This window comes from Notamacropus eugenii, chromosome 3 (genome assembly GCF_028372415.1).
Source record: "Notamacropus eugenii isolate mMacEug1 chromosome 3, mMacEug1.pri_v2, whole genome shotgun sequence".
NCBI lineage: Eukaryota > Metazoa > Chordata > Mammalia > Diprotodontia > Macropodidae > Notamacropus > Notamacropus eugenii.
This window is the reverse complement of record NC_092874.1, coordinates 302944588-302961596: the sequence shown is the minus strand read 5'-3', so window position 1 is coordinate 302961596 and position 17009 is coordinate 302944588. Positions and strand designations below refer to the sequence as shown.

The following is a 17009-nucleotide window of genomic DNA, read 5'->3' as shown; positions in this document are numbered from 1 at the left end:
TGAGAGAGGGGGAGGGGAAGCCAGGGCGGGGCCCAGCAGGGACCTCTGAATAAGGCAAAATCAAGTGAAAACAGCTCAGAATTATTTGGCCTTCTATAGACCAGGAAGCACATTCCTCACCCCTCGAGGCACTTCCTACAAGTATAGATTAAGAAACTAACCTATAAGTTTGAAAAGTTAAGTGACTGACCCAGAATCAGATCTAGGGCTCAGACCCAAGCGTTTCAGCTCTGAGTTCTGTGTTCTATCCGCTCTATCAAGTGAGGAAACAGGGAGTCATTGGGGTGAGGCACAGGTTTATCAAAAGAATGTCATGCCAGACCGACATGTTCGTTCTGTGTTCTAGGGTACTTTCCAGCCCTGGCACCCCCTGGTCTAAGAACTCTCCCAGCTCTGCCATCTCTCCTTCTCTGTTCTTTGGTCCACTCTGATATCCTGTGGTTTGAAGGATTACCAACCCTGCCTGATCCCTCGCAGAGTTCTGCTTTCCCGTTACAGTGTGAACTGGAAAAGAAGCAGGAACTTGCTATTTGATAAGAATTTGTAATGAAGGCAAAAATCAATGAGACTTGAGGGACTTTCCCTTTAAGAAAACTTTGTTTAATTCTAATTTTGTGCTGATTAAAGCGCATTTAAAGGATTAGCTCACACTTGCATTGCCTCTTCAGCTGACTGTGAAAACTCAATTACAGACAAGAGATTTGGGCTTGATTAAAACTTGAAGAAAGGCTGGGAAATGGGAGCAAGTTTCAGGGGTTTGGGGAGCAGGGCTTGGCCAGCTGTAATCACAGAAATCCATAGCTGGAAGGACCCTCGGAGGTCTACTGGGCCAACCCCTGCCCTTCACAGAGGAACTGACTGAGGCAGGCAATGGGGAAAGGAGGCAGGGCTGGCATTAGAAGACAGCACTCCTGACTCCCAGGTTCTTCCCAAAGTTCACCGTGGGCGTGTATGTGTGTGTGTGTGTGTGTGTGTGTGTGTGTGTGTGTGTGTGTGTGTGTGTGTGTGTGTAATCCTTCCTACCAAGGTCTTAGATGGTAGGAACCAGGTTAGAGTGTGATCTGAGCCCAGATCCTTGGACTGATTGCATCTTCAGGCAGCATCTGGCCCAGTCCATGCCTGTGTCCCCTCTCTAGCATCTTGGACAAGCAGCCATGCAAACCTTGCTTAAAGATTTCCAGGGAGCTGGGAGCTAGGAGCCCACTACCTCCCAAAGCAGTGCTATGCATTGTCTCTCCCTCCCTCCCTCCTTCTCTCTCTCTCTCTTTCTCTCTCTCCCACTCCTCCTCCCTCCTTCTCTCTTTCCTTCCCTCCTCTCTCTTTCTCTCTTCTCTCCTCTTTCTCTCTAGAAATTTCTCCTTGAACTGAGCCCAAATCCACCTCATACCAATTGACCCCTGGTTCTGCCCTGGGGGCCAACCAAAACAAAGCCCACCCCTCTTTTCCACAATACCCTTTCAGATATTAGAAGATTGGACATGACCTTGACTCACACACCTCCCCACAGCTGAAAGATCCAATCTATATGGGGAATCACAAGAACATGGTTTGTTCCCACTTTGAGTGGCACTGAGCAGAGCCAAGGCCAGCACACATTCCAAAATCTCAACACATGAAAGCCAGAAGCAGCCTTGGTGGCCACATCTCCATCACCAGGCCACATGTGACACATCATCGCCACCCTCTGTGGTCACTCCAGTGAGGACAGGACCACTATCCATCAATCTTAGTAAGTACTTCTCAAGTCCCTGGGTGCCAGGTATTGTGCCAAGCCCAGGGAATACAAAAAAAGACAAAACAAAAAGTGTCTGCCCTCAAACAGCTACCAAAGTGATTTTCCCCAGGCACAGATCTGACCACAGCATTCCCTTAATCTATAAATTCCAGTAGCTCCCTATTTCCTCTAGGAAGAAATACGAATTCCACTCCTTGGCTTTTCCAATCCTGCCCAATCTGGCCCCATCCTATCTCTCCATACTCCTTGCACATGACTCCCTCTTCACTCTAAGGTCTAGTGACCAAACAGGCTTTCTCTCCGCTTTTCATTGATGGTATCCCATAGTAGGAGTGCCTTCCTCTTCACCTCCACCCACCTGACTTCCTGCAAGATGCAGCTGAGCATCTTTCCTGCTCCCCAGCAATTTCTAGTACCCTCCCTCCTGAGCTACCTGGTGTTTATTCTGAATTTATTCTCCTTAACTTCTGGGCTAATCAAGAATTTCTGTGATATGAAAAACTTGTAGTTAAAATCACTAAAATTATTCCCCAGGGAAATGCATGAGCAATGCTAAGAGGGAAAGGGGAACTAGATAAAGAATGACCAGAAATCATTGACAGTATGACTTGAGGGGAGAGAGGGACAGCTATGTACTTGGTCTCCATGACCAGGCACAGTTGGACTCTCTCTAGGAAGGGAAGGGCATAAGCATCTTTGTAGTGCCTTCTATATGTCAGGAATTATGCCGAGTGCTTTACAAATATCTCATTTGTTCCTCACAACAACGCTGTGAAGTAGGTGCTGTTATTACACCCATTTTACAGTTGAGGAAACTGAGGTACAGAGAGATTAAGTGACTTGCCCAGGGTCACACAGCTAGGAACTGTCTGAGTCTTCCTGACCCCAGGCCAAGAGCTTTATCTAACGTACCACCTAGCTGCCCTATGTATACATCTTACTTATCAATAGTCTCTACCCCAAAACCTTTCACTGCCTGCAATAAAAATGATTACAAGTACTCTGAAAGCATGAGCACTCACATGCACACACATACACACACATACACAAACACATTTATTCTGTTTGCTCACATTGTCTCTCCCAATAGAATGGGAACTCCTTGAAAGTAGCGACTGCTTCATTCATCATATTTTTATCCTCTGTGCCTGGCACACAGTAAGCACATAATAGATGCTTGGCAAGTTATTAATCTGTTCATTGATTCTATCATGGGAAAGAGTATATGCCTTTATAAGCATATACAGAATAAATACCAAATTAGTATTTTGATAATTAGGAAGGGAGTCACTAGCAGTTGGGCAATCAAGAAAGGAGAAGTGGGGGGCCTCAGGATGCCTTCAAGGACCAGCTTGTCCCACTCTAATTGTGAGGAAATTCTTCCTGAATTTGCTTTTTGTCATCTCACACTGGTCCACACTCAGCCTACTAGGGCCAAGCAGTCCTCTATGTCCTCCTTGGTCTAGCTCAGGCCCTGCCCAGACAGGATTCGGTCCATGTCTGTCGAGTGACTCCATCTCTAGGACTCAATCCCATTGGACCACTGCTCCAGTCATCTCATGAAGTCATCCTACCTTGAGCCAAATCCTCCACAGCCTGAGGTTTGATGTTGGCAGGGAGCTGCAGAAGGTTGTAGATACACTCTGACTCCATTGTCTTCTTGAGTTCCCTAAGAAACACCAAGGGAAAATGCTTTCAGTGTGGGTGTAGACCTAAAACCCCTGAAGACCACTGGTAACTCAAAAGTCTCCCAAGAACCAAGTCCTGAATTAAGTGGCCTGGTCATCAGGCTTAGCTAGGAAGAGACCCCTGGATGGTGGCTCAGTTTGGTTTTTATCTTTATAGAGGAAGTGTCTTAGAATCCCTGACTCTCTGAGTTGGAAAGGACCTCAGAGTGTACTTGGTTCAAACTCTGCCTGAGCCAAACAGCCTCAATTTACAGAGGAGGAAACATGCTTAAATATACCCTCAGATGTCTTGAGGTGTGTGATCTAGGGACTGGCTCAAAATAGCAAGTCCAAAGCCAGGGGGCCATCCCGTGGACTCGGATGTTCCTCCTTTTCTCAAAACCTGGACCACCAAGCCAGTCCATAGGATGACCACCATCCCACTGATGAGAACTGCTTCAGGGAAAGGTTGTTTCTTTGGATCCTCAGCACCTAGCATGCTTCTGGGTCCAGAGGAGGTAATTAATCAAAGCTTATCAATTAATTGATCAGCAGATTTTGTTGTAAGTGGAAAGGAAGTTCAAAATAGCAATGCATGATGCAAACAGGGTTTTGCGGACTCCTGTGATGGCTCTGTTGTCCCCCACTGGTCTACAGACTCCTTGAGACCTGCAAGGATGTCCAGCAGAGGCCAGCTTCCTTGGGCAAGAATATGCAACCTCCCACCATAAGTTCTGCTAAACAAGGTGTTCAAACTATGCTTCAGAGAGCGCAACTCTGATAAGCTGGCCATCGAATGCAATGCTGTTTGAATGCAAAATGCATGCTTGCCAAAAAGACTATTTTATGATGAACTCATATGGGACAGGTGATCACACTGTGGTCAGAAGAAGCGATAAAAGGACACTCTCAAGGTCTTTCTCAAGAACTTTGGATTTGACTGTGCAACATGGGAGACACTGGCACAAGAGTTCTTAGTATGGCATGCCCAGATCAGAAAGGGTGCTGTGCTCTATGAGCAAAGCAGAACTGAAACAGCACAAAGGAAAAGTAGGATGCACAAATTTGGAGTATCTACCCCAAATGTTCACTCATACTATCTGTGCCCAGTCTGTGGTAGAGCATTCCGAGCTCGTGTTGGTCTGATTAGCCATAGTCAGACACATTGAAACTTGACTTTATCATGTTAATGTCATTTTGGTCCTCTTCAAGAAGGAAGGATAACTAACCATTTCTAACTCCCATGGTCTACAGGCTTTCAGGGCTTATCTACATACTAGGTTCTAGGACCTCTGCCTTAGATCCTTCCCTAAAGCCAGGACTCTGGTCACCAAGGGCCCCCAAGCTAAGGAGTGCTAGTCACATAGTTCCATTTGATCTCTGGATAGTCTGAGTGAGGACAGAGGCAGCTCTCCTCTGCCTCCATGGAAGAATCCTGGCCTGAGCCATGAGCCCAAGAGAGCCAGATCCAAGGTCTAGTTCTGCTGCAGTTGTACGTGCAGCTCTGGCCAAGTCAGGAGCCCTCTCTGGGCCTCAGTTTCCTCAGCTATGAAATAATAGGATACGACTAGATGACCTCTGGGGTCCCTTCGAACTCTGACATCCTAAGACTCTAGGGTTTCTCTTTAGAAGGGAGAGCAGATTTAGAAGCCAGCTTAGCCTTCTTTTCTGTTTTATCAGTTTATTTACTCTTGGGGGAACAATCCCCTCTCCTCCTCTCTCTTTATCCTCTCTTCCTTCTTTCCTTTCCCTTCTTATTTCTCTTCTTCTTCTTCTCCTCTCTCTCTCTCTCTCTCTCTCTCTCTCTCTCTCTCTCTCTCTCTCTCTCTCTCTCTCTCTCTCTCTCTCTCTCCTCCCTCCCTCCCTCCCTCCCTCCCTCTCTCTCTGTCTCTCTCTGTCTGTCTGTCTGTCTCTCTCTCTTCCTCTCTCTCTGTCTTTCTCTGTCTCTCTCTCTGTGTCTCTCCCTCCCCCCCTCCCTCCCTCCCTCTCTCTCTGTCTCTCTGTCTCTATCTCTGTGTTTCCATCTCCCTGTCTCTGTCTCTGTCTCTCTCTCTCTCCCCCTTTCTCCACAGCTCCACAGCACCCCACCCCCCCTCTGCTTTTTACACTCCCAGTCATCCCTAGGCCTGTACAGACAGCAGATATCAACCTGTGGACACAGCCTCAAGTACAGTAATTGGTGGACTGTCACAGTGGACACAGGCTCACAATGACCACTGGCCTGGCCCAGCTGGGGCTTCCCGGGAGGATGTTTTCATTGGCCTAGGCCCGGCTGCCTGAGCTCTCACGGACGTGTCCTATTCCAGGACGGGAGGCCGAGACAGTGGTACCAATTTAGCCTGTGCCAGGCAGCCAGCTGTTATTTGCTGATCAGCAGGCTCCTGGCGGGGCTGATGAGTCAAAGCATGGCTAAGATGAGAGAGAGAGCCTCCCGCTGCTGGGCATGGGGGAGAGGCGGGGAGTCTGAAAATAGCGACGGTGGCTGGGCCGGGTGGACACTGCCATGGACGCCCCGCAGCCTCCTGGATCCTCTCCAATGGACCCCCTCATTTAGCCAGAGTGGAAGCTGATGCCCAGAGGGCAGGCAGTAAGGAAGCAACGCTCCCAAAGAGATGTCTGAGCTGGAATTCGAACCTGGGTCTTCCTGACTCCACCTGCAGTGCTGTAGCCGCCTCTTCAAGACATAGTAAGGGGAAGCCAAACTGCCGGCTCTCCCTGCCCTGGTCCTTTCCTCGCCCAGACTCTCATGCTGGACATGAACTTCGCACCTGCATCTCTCTCTGGGTCTGCTGCACTCTGTTCATTTGAGGCCACTCTGAGGCTCTGCCTCCTCCCACAAGTCGGGCCTTCTCCCTCCCCCACCTCCTGTTTCCTCCCAGCCCCTAGGGACTCCTCCCTTCTTCACTGGCCGTATGTTCTTTGGGTTCATGTCTCCCCACTCCCATCCCTTGAATTCTAAGACTCTTAAGAGCAGGTTCTGGGTCCGAGCCATCTCTGTGTCCCCAGCACCAGTGCATAAGCCTTGCACAAAGTGGTTCTGTCTTGAACGATCCTGCAAGACAGAAGTGACATCTGGGGCCCAGAGATGTTCAGTAACTGGCTTAATGTCACACAGCTTTTAAGTGTCAGAGAGTAGAATCCAGGTCCCACAACCTTCCCAGCTGCCGCTATTGCCCGGAAGGGGGGATCTAGAAAAAGGAGAAACTTACCTTCCTGGAAGTTCAGGCCCCGAGGAGGTCTAGACAAAAGAGAGAGACTGAGGGTGGTCTGGGGGACAGTGGGCAGCCCTCCAGGAGCTCATAAAGAAGACCCCCCAGCCCGGAACTCAGAGCAATCAGGAGCAGTCTGGGCGGAAGTCCCAGCCAGGTCTGCGGTGGCAGAGACGTCTACTCACTTCCTCCCACAGCATGCAGTTGGTTGTCTGTCCAAAAGCAAGTTCACAGGCCCTGAAAGACGGGTCCTGACGTCAGTCTGACAGCCTTCATCTGTCTCCAAGGCACCAGGGGCTTTGGGGGGGTGCGGGGAGGATGATGTAAGGAAACTCTGGCTGCCAAGGAAGTCTGGACTTCTACACAGAGCACTGCCCTGGAGGGCAGGGCAGGGGTCCTGGGGCATGGCTGTGAGACCTTGGGTCAGTCACTGCCCCTCCATGATCTCCAGCTTCCTTTTCTATGATGTGAGAAGACCTATCCCAGGTCTGACATTCCCTGTTCTGATGGCCCTTCAGTTCAGTTCTTTACTATTCTAAGGATCCTCCCAGTTTCTGACCTTTACTGCTCTAAAGACCTTCCCAGCTGTGACATCCCCTATTCTAAGGCTCTCTAAACTAAGACATCCCCTATTCTAAGGACACTTCCATCCCTGACATTCCATGTCCAGGCACTCAGAGAACTGAAGGGAAGACCCAGAAACTAAGATAAGTATCAGGAAGTATCATCTGATTGAGATAGCCTGGACCATGGAGCTGGGGGTGGCAGGGGCAGCTAGGTGACACAGTAGTTAGGACCCTAGACTTGGACTTAGCAAGACCTAAGTTCAAATCCTCACTCAGACACGTATCAGCTATGTGACCTTGGACAAGTCACTTAACCTCTGTTGCAGCTTCCTCATCTGTAAAATGGGGATTATAATAGCACTTACCTCCCAGGGTTGTTGTGAGAATCAAATGAGGCACCATGTGTAAAACCTTCTGCCAAACTTCAAGCATCATGTAAACAGTACCCATTATTATTTCGTATCTGGTAAAATTTGAACGCTGATCTTCCTTTCTCCAAGCCCAGTGAGCTACACCATGCTGTCTCTCCTATTCTCCACCCTATGCCTGGGGTAAGCTGTTCTCTGATGGTGGCTTCTAGGAAAGGGGGTTCCTTCAGGAAGAGGCTAGACCTTGCTATCCTGGGAATGTCATGGCAAGACTCCAGGGGGAGCCTAGCTATCCACAGGGTGGCAGATGCCTCCCCTGGAACTTCAGTGAAGACTCTCAATACTGTATTCTGTTACCTCCCACTCCCCCAGCCAAGCCTCCTCCACTGCAGCCTCTTCCTTCGACCAATACCTAGACGACCATCGACAAAGCACCTTACTCACATCACTTATCAGGAGACTGGGAGGTCCCTGAGGGCAGGTGCTGTCTAACTCTCATCTTGGTACCCCCAGTACCCAGTACAGTGCCTGGCCTACTGAAGGCTCTTAGCAAATGCCTCTGGATTGATTGCTCAAAGAGATGGGGATCAGAGCATTCAGTGACCACCACCACCATCATAGATCAGTTAATCAATAAGCATTTATTAAGCACTATCCATGAGCCAGGAACCAAAGTGAGGCTAAAAATGCAAAGAATAAAACAGCCCCTGCTTTGGAGAAGTTTACATTCTAACGGGAGAAGTATACGCCTATGCAGAAATGGACAGAAATACCAATCGGTCCAAGATTGTCAATTGCTTTAGGGAGCACTAGCAGCTGGGGGAAGGATCCAGGTAGAAGGGGCTGCTTGAAATGCATCATGAAGACAGAGAAGGTGGAGGAATTCAGGACAACCAGGCACAGAGGAGAGAGATGGAGGGAAGAATGGAGGAAGCCAGTCTGCCTGGATCCCAGAGTATGGGAGGGGGGAAGGTGTGCATTCCAAGCTTCTTGCCACTTTCTGGTCCTCTACCCCAGCCACCCCAAGAAGGCTGGGAAGTTTCTCCCAAGAGATAAGACAAAGGCAAGGGAAGGAAATCTGAACCTATGGATGGAGTTGTGCTACGCTGAGTGGCCAAGCAGAGAGGGGGTGGAAATGGGAGCAAACCCATGTGTGGAACACTTTCTGACACACATACCCACTGGAGAAGTAATGGATAAACAAGGCAGCTTTCTGGAATGTTGAGATTTTCACATCCAAGGATACAGATTGGGAGGGAAATGTACTAAAAAGTTGTTTGAAAAAGTAAGAAAATGAAAACATTAAGATAGAGAAATGTATGTTTGTGTCCTTCTTTACTTCCCTCTCTGCTGATTCAATCCAGAGTATTTATTAAGCAACTACTGTATTCAGGGCCCTGTGCCACGGATTGGGGATGCCAGGAAGCAAGGGAAGCCACCCCTGACCATTCTTACATTCTACTAGGTGAGACATTTTGCATGAAGGTAAGGACATAGAAGGTACTTGGAAGAAAGAATGGATGCTAACAATGGAAGGTGGGAGGAATCAGAGAAGGCTTCATGGTGGAGGATGCTTCCCATAAAGATTCAAAGTGAAGGTGAGGAGGGAACAGCTTCTCAGCAAGGGGACAGCTTGTGTAAATGCATGGAGTCAGGGGTGCCATGTTGAATTTGGGGAATAGCTAGTAGGCCAGTGTAAGAGGACATAGTGTTTGAGTTATTGAAAAGAGGTATCCAGAAAGCAGTAGGCCAATTCAGGGCTGGAGATTTGGAGGAGGATCAGGAATGAACCTATGCATTTGGGAATCACCTAGGAATAGAAAACAGCTGAACCTACAGGAGCCAATGAAAACACAAAGGGAGAGAGTGTAGAGGGAGGAGAGGAGAGGGCCCAAGGTAGGATTCTTGAGGGGCACCCATGGGTAGCAGCCCATAGATGCTTTCTTAGAATTATGCTTTTAAATGCATACAATGCACAGGAGAACAAAGGAAAGCAATAAGACAGAAATAATGATCCAAAAAAAATTTTTAATTTTTCCTTGTTCCTTGAAGTTGGGATTCCAGCTCTTGCCCCCCTGCCATTTGCTAGGCTGTCCCCCATGTCTGGGACTCCCTCCCTCCTCACCTCCCTCCCTCCTCACCTCCCTTTCTTAGAATCTGTAGTTCTCTCCAGGTTCAGCTCAAGAACCATCTCCTGTAGAAGCCTTGACTAGGCTCAGCCTCCTCAAACCTTGTATTTACTCTTCTGTTTAGCTGCTAGAACATAAGCTCCATGAGGGGAGGGCAGGGACTATTCTTTTTTGACCTTGTATCACAAGCATCTAACAAGTGCCTGGTAAACAGTGGACACTTAATAAATGCTTATTGTATTGGACTAGGAGTAGAGGGTAAAGATGTGGAAGGCATTCTAGACCTAGGGAACAATGTAAACAAAGGGAAGGGGTCCTTTTGGCTGGAGTCCATCAGTGTACTAAGGCTAACAGCCAGGTGGATACCAGCTTGTCCAAGACTTTGAAAACAAAGCTTGTTTGATCTTGACTTTGTGTGCTTAAGGGCACACTGTAGAATACCCATCCTCAAAGAGATTATATCGAGAACCCCAGGATCTCCGTGTGGAAGGGACCTTAAACAGTGTCCGGTCTGAAAAAGCCATCTAGACCATCATTCAGTTTTGCATTAAGAAGTCCAGTGAGGGGGAGGCTGAGGTGGCCCCCAACACTTTGGGACAGCTCCGATGACAAGGAAGTTTGCCCTTACACCAAGACTGCCACTTCTGTCCCTCATTCCCAAGTGTGGTCCCTGAGGCTAGGCAGCACAGTCTGATTTCCATTAACCAGACAGCACTTTGGATCTTCACTCCCCCATGTCTGCTCTCCTCCAGTCCTTAAATATTGGAAAACAGGCATAGAAGGGACAAAGCTCTCCTGGGCACAAAGCTCATCAATAAAGGACACACCGTATGAGGGCACCACAGAAGGAAAGGATGAGCTTGAGAAGAGGCGGGGTTAAAGATGAGAAGCTTTCAACAGGGCTTGAAGAGAAGGAAATAAGACTCTAGTGTTTGCTCTGACAGCGACAGGGCATTTGCTTTGCTCCCCAACAGTGATAATCCCAGATGGTTTAGAAGAGAGAGCTTGTGATATATGTGAGTGAGCAGATCTTAGGAAACATAGAAAACATCTGCTGGGGATGAATGACAATCAATGCCTGCAAGGGGGCTGATCTCGGGAGAGCCAAGCACCCTCCTGGCCACCCCAAGACAAGCAGGGCATTTTGCAATGAGCACCCTGGGGTTACCACAAACCCTGCAAGGAAGAGATGCTATCACATCCCCAGGGATAAAGGAGGGAGTGGGCTATCCAATTTTATTCACTTATTCAGCTCCTGGTCTGCCATATTTCTTCTCATTCCCTCCTAATTTCATGTCAGTCCAAGAGGCCCAGGATCATGCCTCTCTTCTTTTTATTTCTCATGCAGATTCAAGTTCATTCATTCCACAGCCAAAGGAAAGAAAGAGAAAGAAAGGAGCAATCAGCCTTGGGCGGTGACTTAATAGTGGTCATTGGGCCTTTATTAGAATAAATAACATGTTGTAACACTTCATGCTATTAATATTTCCACCAAGCACTTCCTGGAGACTCAGAGCTTGGAAAGTCCATTCTTTGACAGGGCAGCCTTGCCAGTATCTGCTGTTAGGCCTTCCTTGGCCAGCCCTGCCCAATGGCTGACAAATATATCCAGTGTTTTGTCTGCCATTCTTTAGTATCTGGAAAAGGAGGCAGTTAGATGGTGCAGTGGATACAGCACTGAGCTTAGAATGAGAAAGACTCTTCTTCCTGAGTTTAAATCCAGGCTCAGCCACTGGAGAAGGAAAGGGCAAACCACTGTAATATTTTCTGCCAAGAAAACCCTGAGTAGGTCAGGAAGAGTAGGACATAACTAAACAACACTGTCCACAGTAAACTTGATGTTTCTAAAGGAAAGTAGAAAAAATTAAAATACTTTTGGCACCCCAAACACTAAATTTCTTTATAGAAGGAACAGAAAAGAATCTCAAAGAGCTTGTTTTTGTCACATCACAAGCATCCAGGACATCAGGGCATGGAGAGGTCTAGTATAGAGCTCCTTGCAGTACTGTTGGTTATCAGGAGTCAGAAGCTGTTGGCAGACTCCATCCATCCAGCAGGAGTCAGACAAGTCTGACATAGAAGGTTGCTATGAACAAGTCTTTTTCAGATTATCAGGCATCTAGCAAAAGAAAAAAGTATATTCTCTAGCTTTGCTAGTCTGAGGAAACCCAGCATGCCCACACCCAGGCACAAACAGAAGAGTACAACTTTCCCAGAGGAAATTGGGATGGGGTGGGGAGGGGGGAGAGAGAGGCATTTTGTGTTTTGATTTTGGTTTAATAATAGTCCAAGGTGGGGTGTGGTCAAACCTGTATCTAGGTCAAGACAGCTTTTCCGGAGTCACTAAATGCATATTATGAACTGAAAGGTGAGGGGGCAGAGCTGAGAGCCACATTGGGGGTCAAGAAGGTCTTGGTTTAAATGTCACCTCACTTTTTAGTGATCTAGGCAGAAGGAAGGAGGGAAGGAAGAATGGATGGAGGGGAGGAAGGAAAACAGGAAGGGAGGGAGAGGAGAGAAAAAGGGAGGGAGAGAGGAAGGGAGGGAGGGAAGGAGGAAGTGTTTTTCAAGTAACCTCTTTACATCCTTCCCTTTCCTGAATGGATTAACAAAAAATCATTTATTAAGTGCTTATGAGGTGCTTAAGAACATCTTGCCTCAGAGCAATAGAGAATAGTTCACTCAGATCCCACCTCAAACACCCCTAACCTTCTTCTCCATATGATGATGGGATGCTAGGTGACAAACTCCCTGTTTTATTCAGCAGCTATAAAAGGGGACTCTCCTTTGCTTCAGAGTAAGCAGGACACCAAAAAGCCCATATCTCACCTTAATAGTGGTGTTCCCAGATTTCTACATAGTCACCAAAGGCTAGTTACAAGAGAAGGGCAGGACGAATTATATTCAAAGTTTAAAAAAAAGTTTTAACCGGAGTTCTTCATTTTATCTGCTACAGCTGTGACTGAATGCCAGAATCTCAGAACTAGAAAGAACCTGCCTGGGTAAGGAGGGAAGCTCAACATTATTCAGGTAGGAGAGTCCCCCACCCTCCCTGGAAACTTTTGCAATGCTGGACAGCTCCAACCTTTCTGAAGGTGGTCCTTCATGGAGGCTACATGGACTTCCCCAGTAATTTGCTCCTCTCAGTCCTTCCTCTTCCTACAGCAACCAGCTAGAACATAGCCAAGTGCCATGTTTATAATTAATTTTCTTTTGGCCATCAAAGGACCCATCTGATGATTCAACATGACACAGAGGCTCCCAAAGTTTATGGCGATAGATGAATGTTCTGGTGGGTCATGCTCCAAGCTACAGACCCTTCAGATGTGGGCTGGGCAATGTACTGAATGTCTTTGGTCTGAGGATCAGCTTCCCTGGGCACAAGATGTCTCATCATCAGAGCTAGCCACCACTGAGGACTAGCCACCACTGAGGACTTTTCAGGTCATGCTTAGTCATGAAATAGTGAACCCACAGGGACTGGCATCTCACTAGTGGAGGAAGGACAAGCACAATGGAAATCACTGGTCCCTGAAGTCAAAGGGATAACATCACAGTATTATTGGGAAGGAAACTCTCCATTAGTCTTAAACTGCTGGATAAGTACGAGCTACTTTCAGAATAATAAATTGTAAATTTAATAGCTTCATTGAGCTGGAACCTTACACTGGAAACAGAAGATTAAAATTGAGAGCAGAACACTGGAGGATGAGAGACATGTGAGGTTTTCATCATTCTTTACAAGGAAAGGTTGGGACTACAGAAGAGAAGGCAAGTGATGGGTGGTGAACAGAATAAGAAATGGAAAGGATATTAGAGAAATTCTAATCACAGGATCATTGACATAGACTAGATGGGGCCTCAAAAGCCATTCCTCTGCCCATTTTGCAGAAAAGGAAAATGAGGCCCAGGTAAATGGAGTGCAGGAATTTGAACTCAGGTCCTCTGCCTCTGCTTCTAGATCCAATGATCTTCCCACCAGATCTCTTTTCAAGTTAACTCCTTTCATATTAAAGATGAAGAAACTAAGGTTCTGAGAGATGATGGGATTTTTACGAGGTCATCCTGCTAGCAAATGACAGGGCTGAGACTCCAAGACAGCTAAGCCAGTTGTCTTGACTCTAAGTCCAGTGGCCTGAAGGTTAGAGATTGCTGAAGAGGATGAAGATTTTTTGGTTTGGTTGGCTTGCTAGTTTCCTCTTCTGGAAAGGGCAAGGGGTTGGACAAGATGACTTCTGACCTCCTTCCCAGCTCCAGATCTAAGCCCACGATCAAGGAACAGTGGACTCATGTGGTCAGGGACCGACACCTACCCAAAACCAGTTGTTTGTCTTCCTAGCTTCAGTGAGAAGGCTTTGAACAAAAAAGGGAGGTCAAGGGGCAGGGACCCTCTAGAGTCTAGAAAGAGCTCTGGATCAGGGGTTGGACAATCAGGGCTTTCAGTCTGGCTCAATTACCTATTACTTATGAGGCCCTGGTTCCAATTCCTAGTCCACCAAAGGAGCTGGTTTGGGGTCCTTTTCAGCTCATAAATCCCAGGATGTGCTAAGGAGCCCAGAGGAAACTGTAGGTCTAGTTACTAAGGCAACACTCATGCCTGAGAGAAGAAAGAATGGCAGCAGAGAAGCCTCCAGGGGATTCCAAGGAAGAAACTTCAGGGTGCAGTGCTAGGCAAACTGAAGGGCATGAGAAGGTATAGAGCAGGGTGGGAAGCATCTCCAAGAAGCAGATGAAGGCTACCTTGGGAGCAGCATTTGGAACTCATCAAGCAACACTCCCCTATGCGTTAGATATTTAATCAGAACTTGAGGAGGGGTAAAACATGAACTCTACTACCCTGGGGAGGGGGACTCCACCATCTGGAGGGGTGGGGCACCACCAGCTCGGAGCAAAGCCCAGCCTTTCTGAGAGTGCCAAGCACACGATCAGAGCTGCTGGCTCCGCCGGGGACATGCTTCTCCACCGAGTGCTAGACATACTGCCTCGCAATTGTTTTCATGCCTTTAATTTTAAAAGCAAAGACAAAGAGCAGGGTCTTTAGGTAAGTGAATTTGTTTTTGCTGGTTATTTAGTCACCTTTTTGGTTGTCATTCACAGGTCAGTACTAACATGGGAGAGGATCCAAAGTTCTTGATGGTGATCTAAGGTTACTTAGACTAGGTATATTGAGACCTGTGACTTGCCAGATTACAGGGCCCTTCCCAGCCCTGCCATTCCCTGTTCAAAGGCCTCTCCCAGCCCTGCCATCCCCTGTTCTAAACTCCCTCCCAGTTCTGGCATCCCATGTTCTCAGGTCCTCTGAGCAGGCCCCAGCAGTCTCTACACTCAGTAAAATGTAGAGCCCTGGGTTTAGTCCCATCCCCTCTCTGACCTCTTTCCCCCCAAGTAAAAGGGCTGGGTTCAGAGAATTGCTCAGGTTCCTTCCGGCTCTGACATTCCACAGGTCCTGTTTCTCAGCTGTCTCGGACTCTCTGGGTACAAATGAAGGACAGATGCCAGCACCAGAGGAGGATTTGGGTCCCTTTCACCCAAGTCCTCACTAGAGGCCAGTGTGAACTGCACCCCCCCCCCCCAGGTCGAGAGAGATTTCAGAGGCTCTGGGGGAGCACTGCAGAGGGCTCAGAATGCTCTGACCTGACGATTCCATCACTGTGGTCTGAGTGTCACAGTGTCCCCCAAGAGAAGCCATTGTGCCAGGCTTAATGATTTCTTAGCTCTGCTGGAACACTGCCTTCCTCACCAGTTGTTCTGACCCAGATGATGAGACAAGGGCAAGGGCAAGTATTTCTGACAACGCCAGCCCTGGCACCCCATGTCCTACAGAAAGCTGATGGAAAGAACCACTGGGCACAGAGGGAGGCAGGAAAAGTCACCTTCTCTCCCTGGGGGCCGAGTGAGGGCATAAAAGGAATTCACATTTGGGCAGAAGGGCCAGGGACCTGGGGCCCTCTGCCACTAATCCCCTAATCTTACAGAGGAGGCAACTGAGGCCTAGAAAAGAGGCAAGGACTGGCCCAAGCTCACACAGGGAGCAAGAGGCTTTAGAACCGGGCTTGCTACCTCCAAAGTCAGGGCTCTATCCATTGGGCTAGCTATCTCCGGTACATTCTTATCATAGCTTTATAACCTTGAGGAAGGGGGCAGAGGGGAGGAGGTCAGAAAGGACATAAAAAGACATGAAGTGTTTCCCATTTGTCTTTGTATCCGCCCCTAGCCGGGTGCCTGGCATGGAGTGGGGGCACAGTTCAGTAAATGCTTGCTGGGAGCAATGTGAATTACAGTAGAACGTAAGCTCCTTGAGACGCAGTGCCTGGCACAGCGGATGACTAAGAAATCTTAGTTAAACTGAATGGGCCTTGAGTGCAGAGACAGTTTCCCTCAGGTCTTTGGGCCCTGCTCAGCACCGCACTCCACACATAGTAGGTGATTACTAAATGTCCGTTGGTGATTCACTGATGTCGCTGACAAAGAAACAGCCTCCGCAGCATGGTAAACTTACCCAGGGTGCCACCCTAAAGGGTACCAGTGGGGCCAAAACTCCCAAGGTCATGCCTGACAGGCAACCCTGCAGCTTGGCTGGAGCAGCCGCCAGATGGCTGGGCCACTCTGACTTTCCATTAATGGGATTCAAGGGTCTAGCCCTATTCCAGCCTACTGGCAGGTCTAGGAAAGGAAATGGACAACTGACATCCCCTCCCCCAATGAGGCTCAGGGAAACAAAGTCATTTTAAAAAATAAAGCCACAGACTCAAGATCGGCCAGAGTGGGACCTGGATTCAAATTCCACCTCTGATTTTCATTATAAATGGATGTTAAGTCACTAAACGTTGCCCAGGCTCCCCATCTGTAAAATGAAGGGGCTCAGGGTGGGGGTCTCTTCCAGCTCTATATCTACTATCAGATCATCCTAAATCTCTTTGACTTTCTGAGTCTGTTTTTTGATTTCCAAAATGAGAGAGCTAGACTAGATGACCCAAGGTCTACTTGCACCCACTTTCATTTGACAGTTGGGGAAACTGAGACCCAGTGGTGGGGAAATGACTTGCCCAAGGTGATGTGGCTGGGAGCAGTCCCTTGCTCTCCTCACTCCCAGGCTGGACAGATCTGTAGCCCATCTGTCACATGCCCCTTTGGCCCCAGGTTATCAGATAATTAGCCAAGAGTAAATAAGCTGGCTTCTCATTATGGGTCTCCTGCAGAAACTCAGCACTCTGGGGTTGTGGTTGATGTCATGTAAAATGGGCAGCCAAACATTCGGATGAGAGAGGAAACATCAAGAGTTTCTTATAAATAGCTTCAGACTTTCTTTGAAAGGAAGGGGAGCCTAGAAAGAAA

The 17009-nt window shown here is 48.1% G+C and overlaps 1 protein-coding gene across 2 annotated transcripts in view; it reads right to left on the bottom strand.

Moving 5' to 3' along the window:
• The window catches only part of PARVG (parvin gamma), a 31186-nt gene extending 24361 nt beyond the window's left edge, over positions 1-6825 (bottom strand). For both annotated transcript variants that reach the window (XM_072596380.1, XM_072596381.1), the window contains exons 1-2: positions 6612-6825; positions 3310-3404 (exon numbers count right to left, since the gene is read on the bottom strand). In XM_072596380.1, coding sequence (XP_072452481.1) covers positions 3310-3388 — 79 coding nt within the window. In that variant the 5' untranslated portion in view covers positions 3389-3404; positions 6612-6825. The remainder of the gene's footprint in view (positions 1-3309; positions 3405-6611) is intronic.
• Between the last annotated feature and the right edge of the window lie 10184 nt (positions 6826-17009).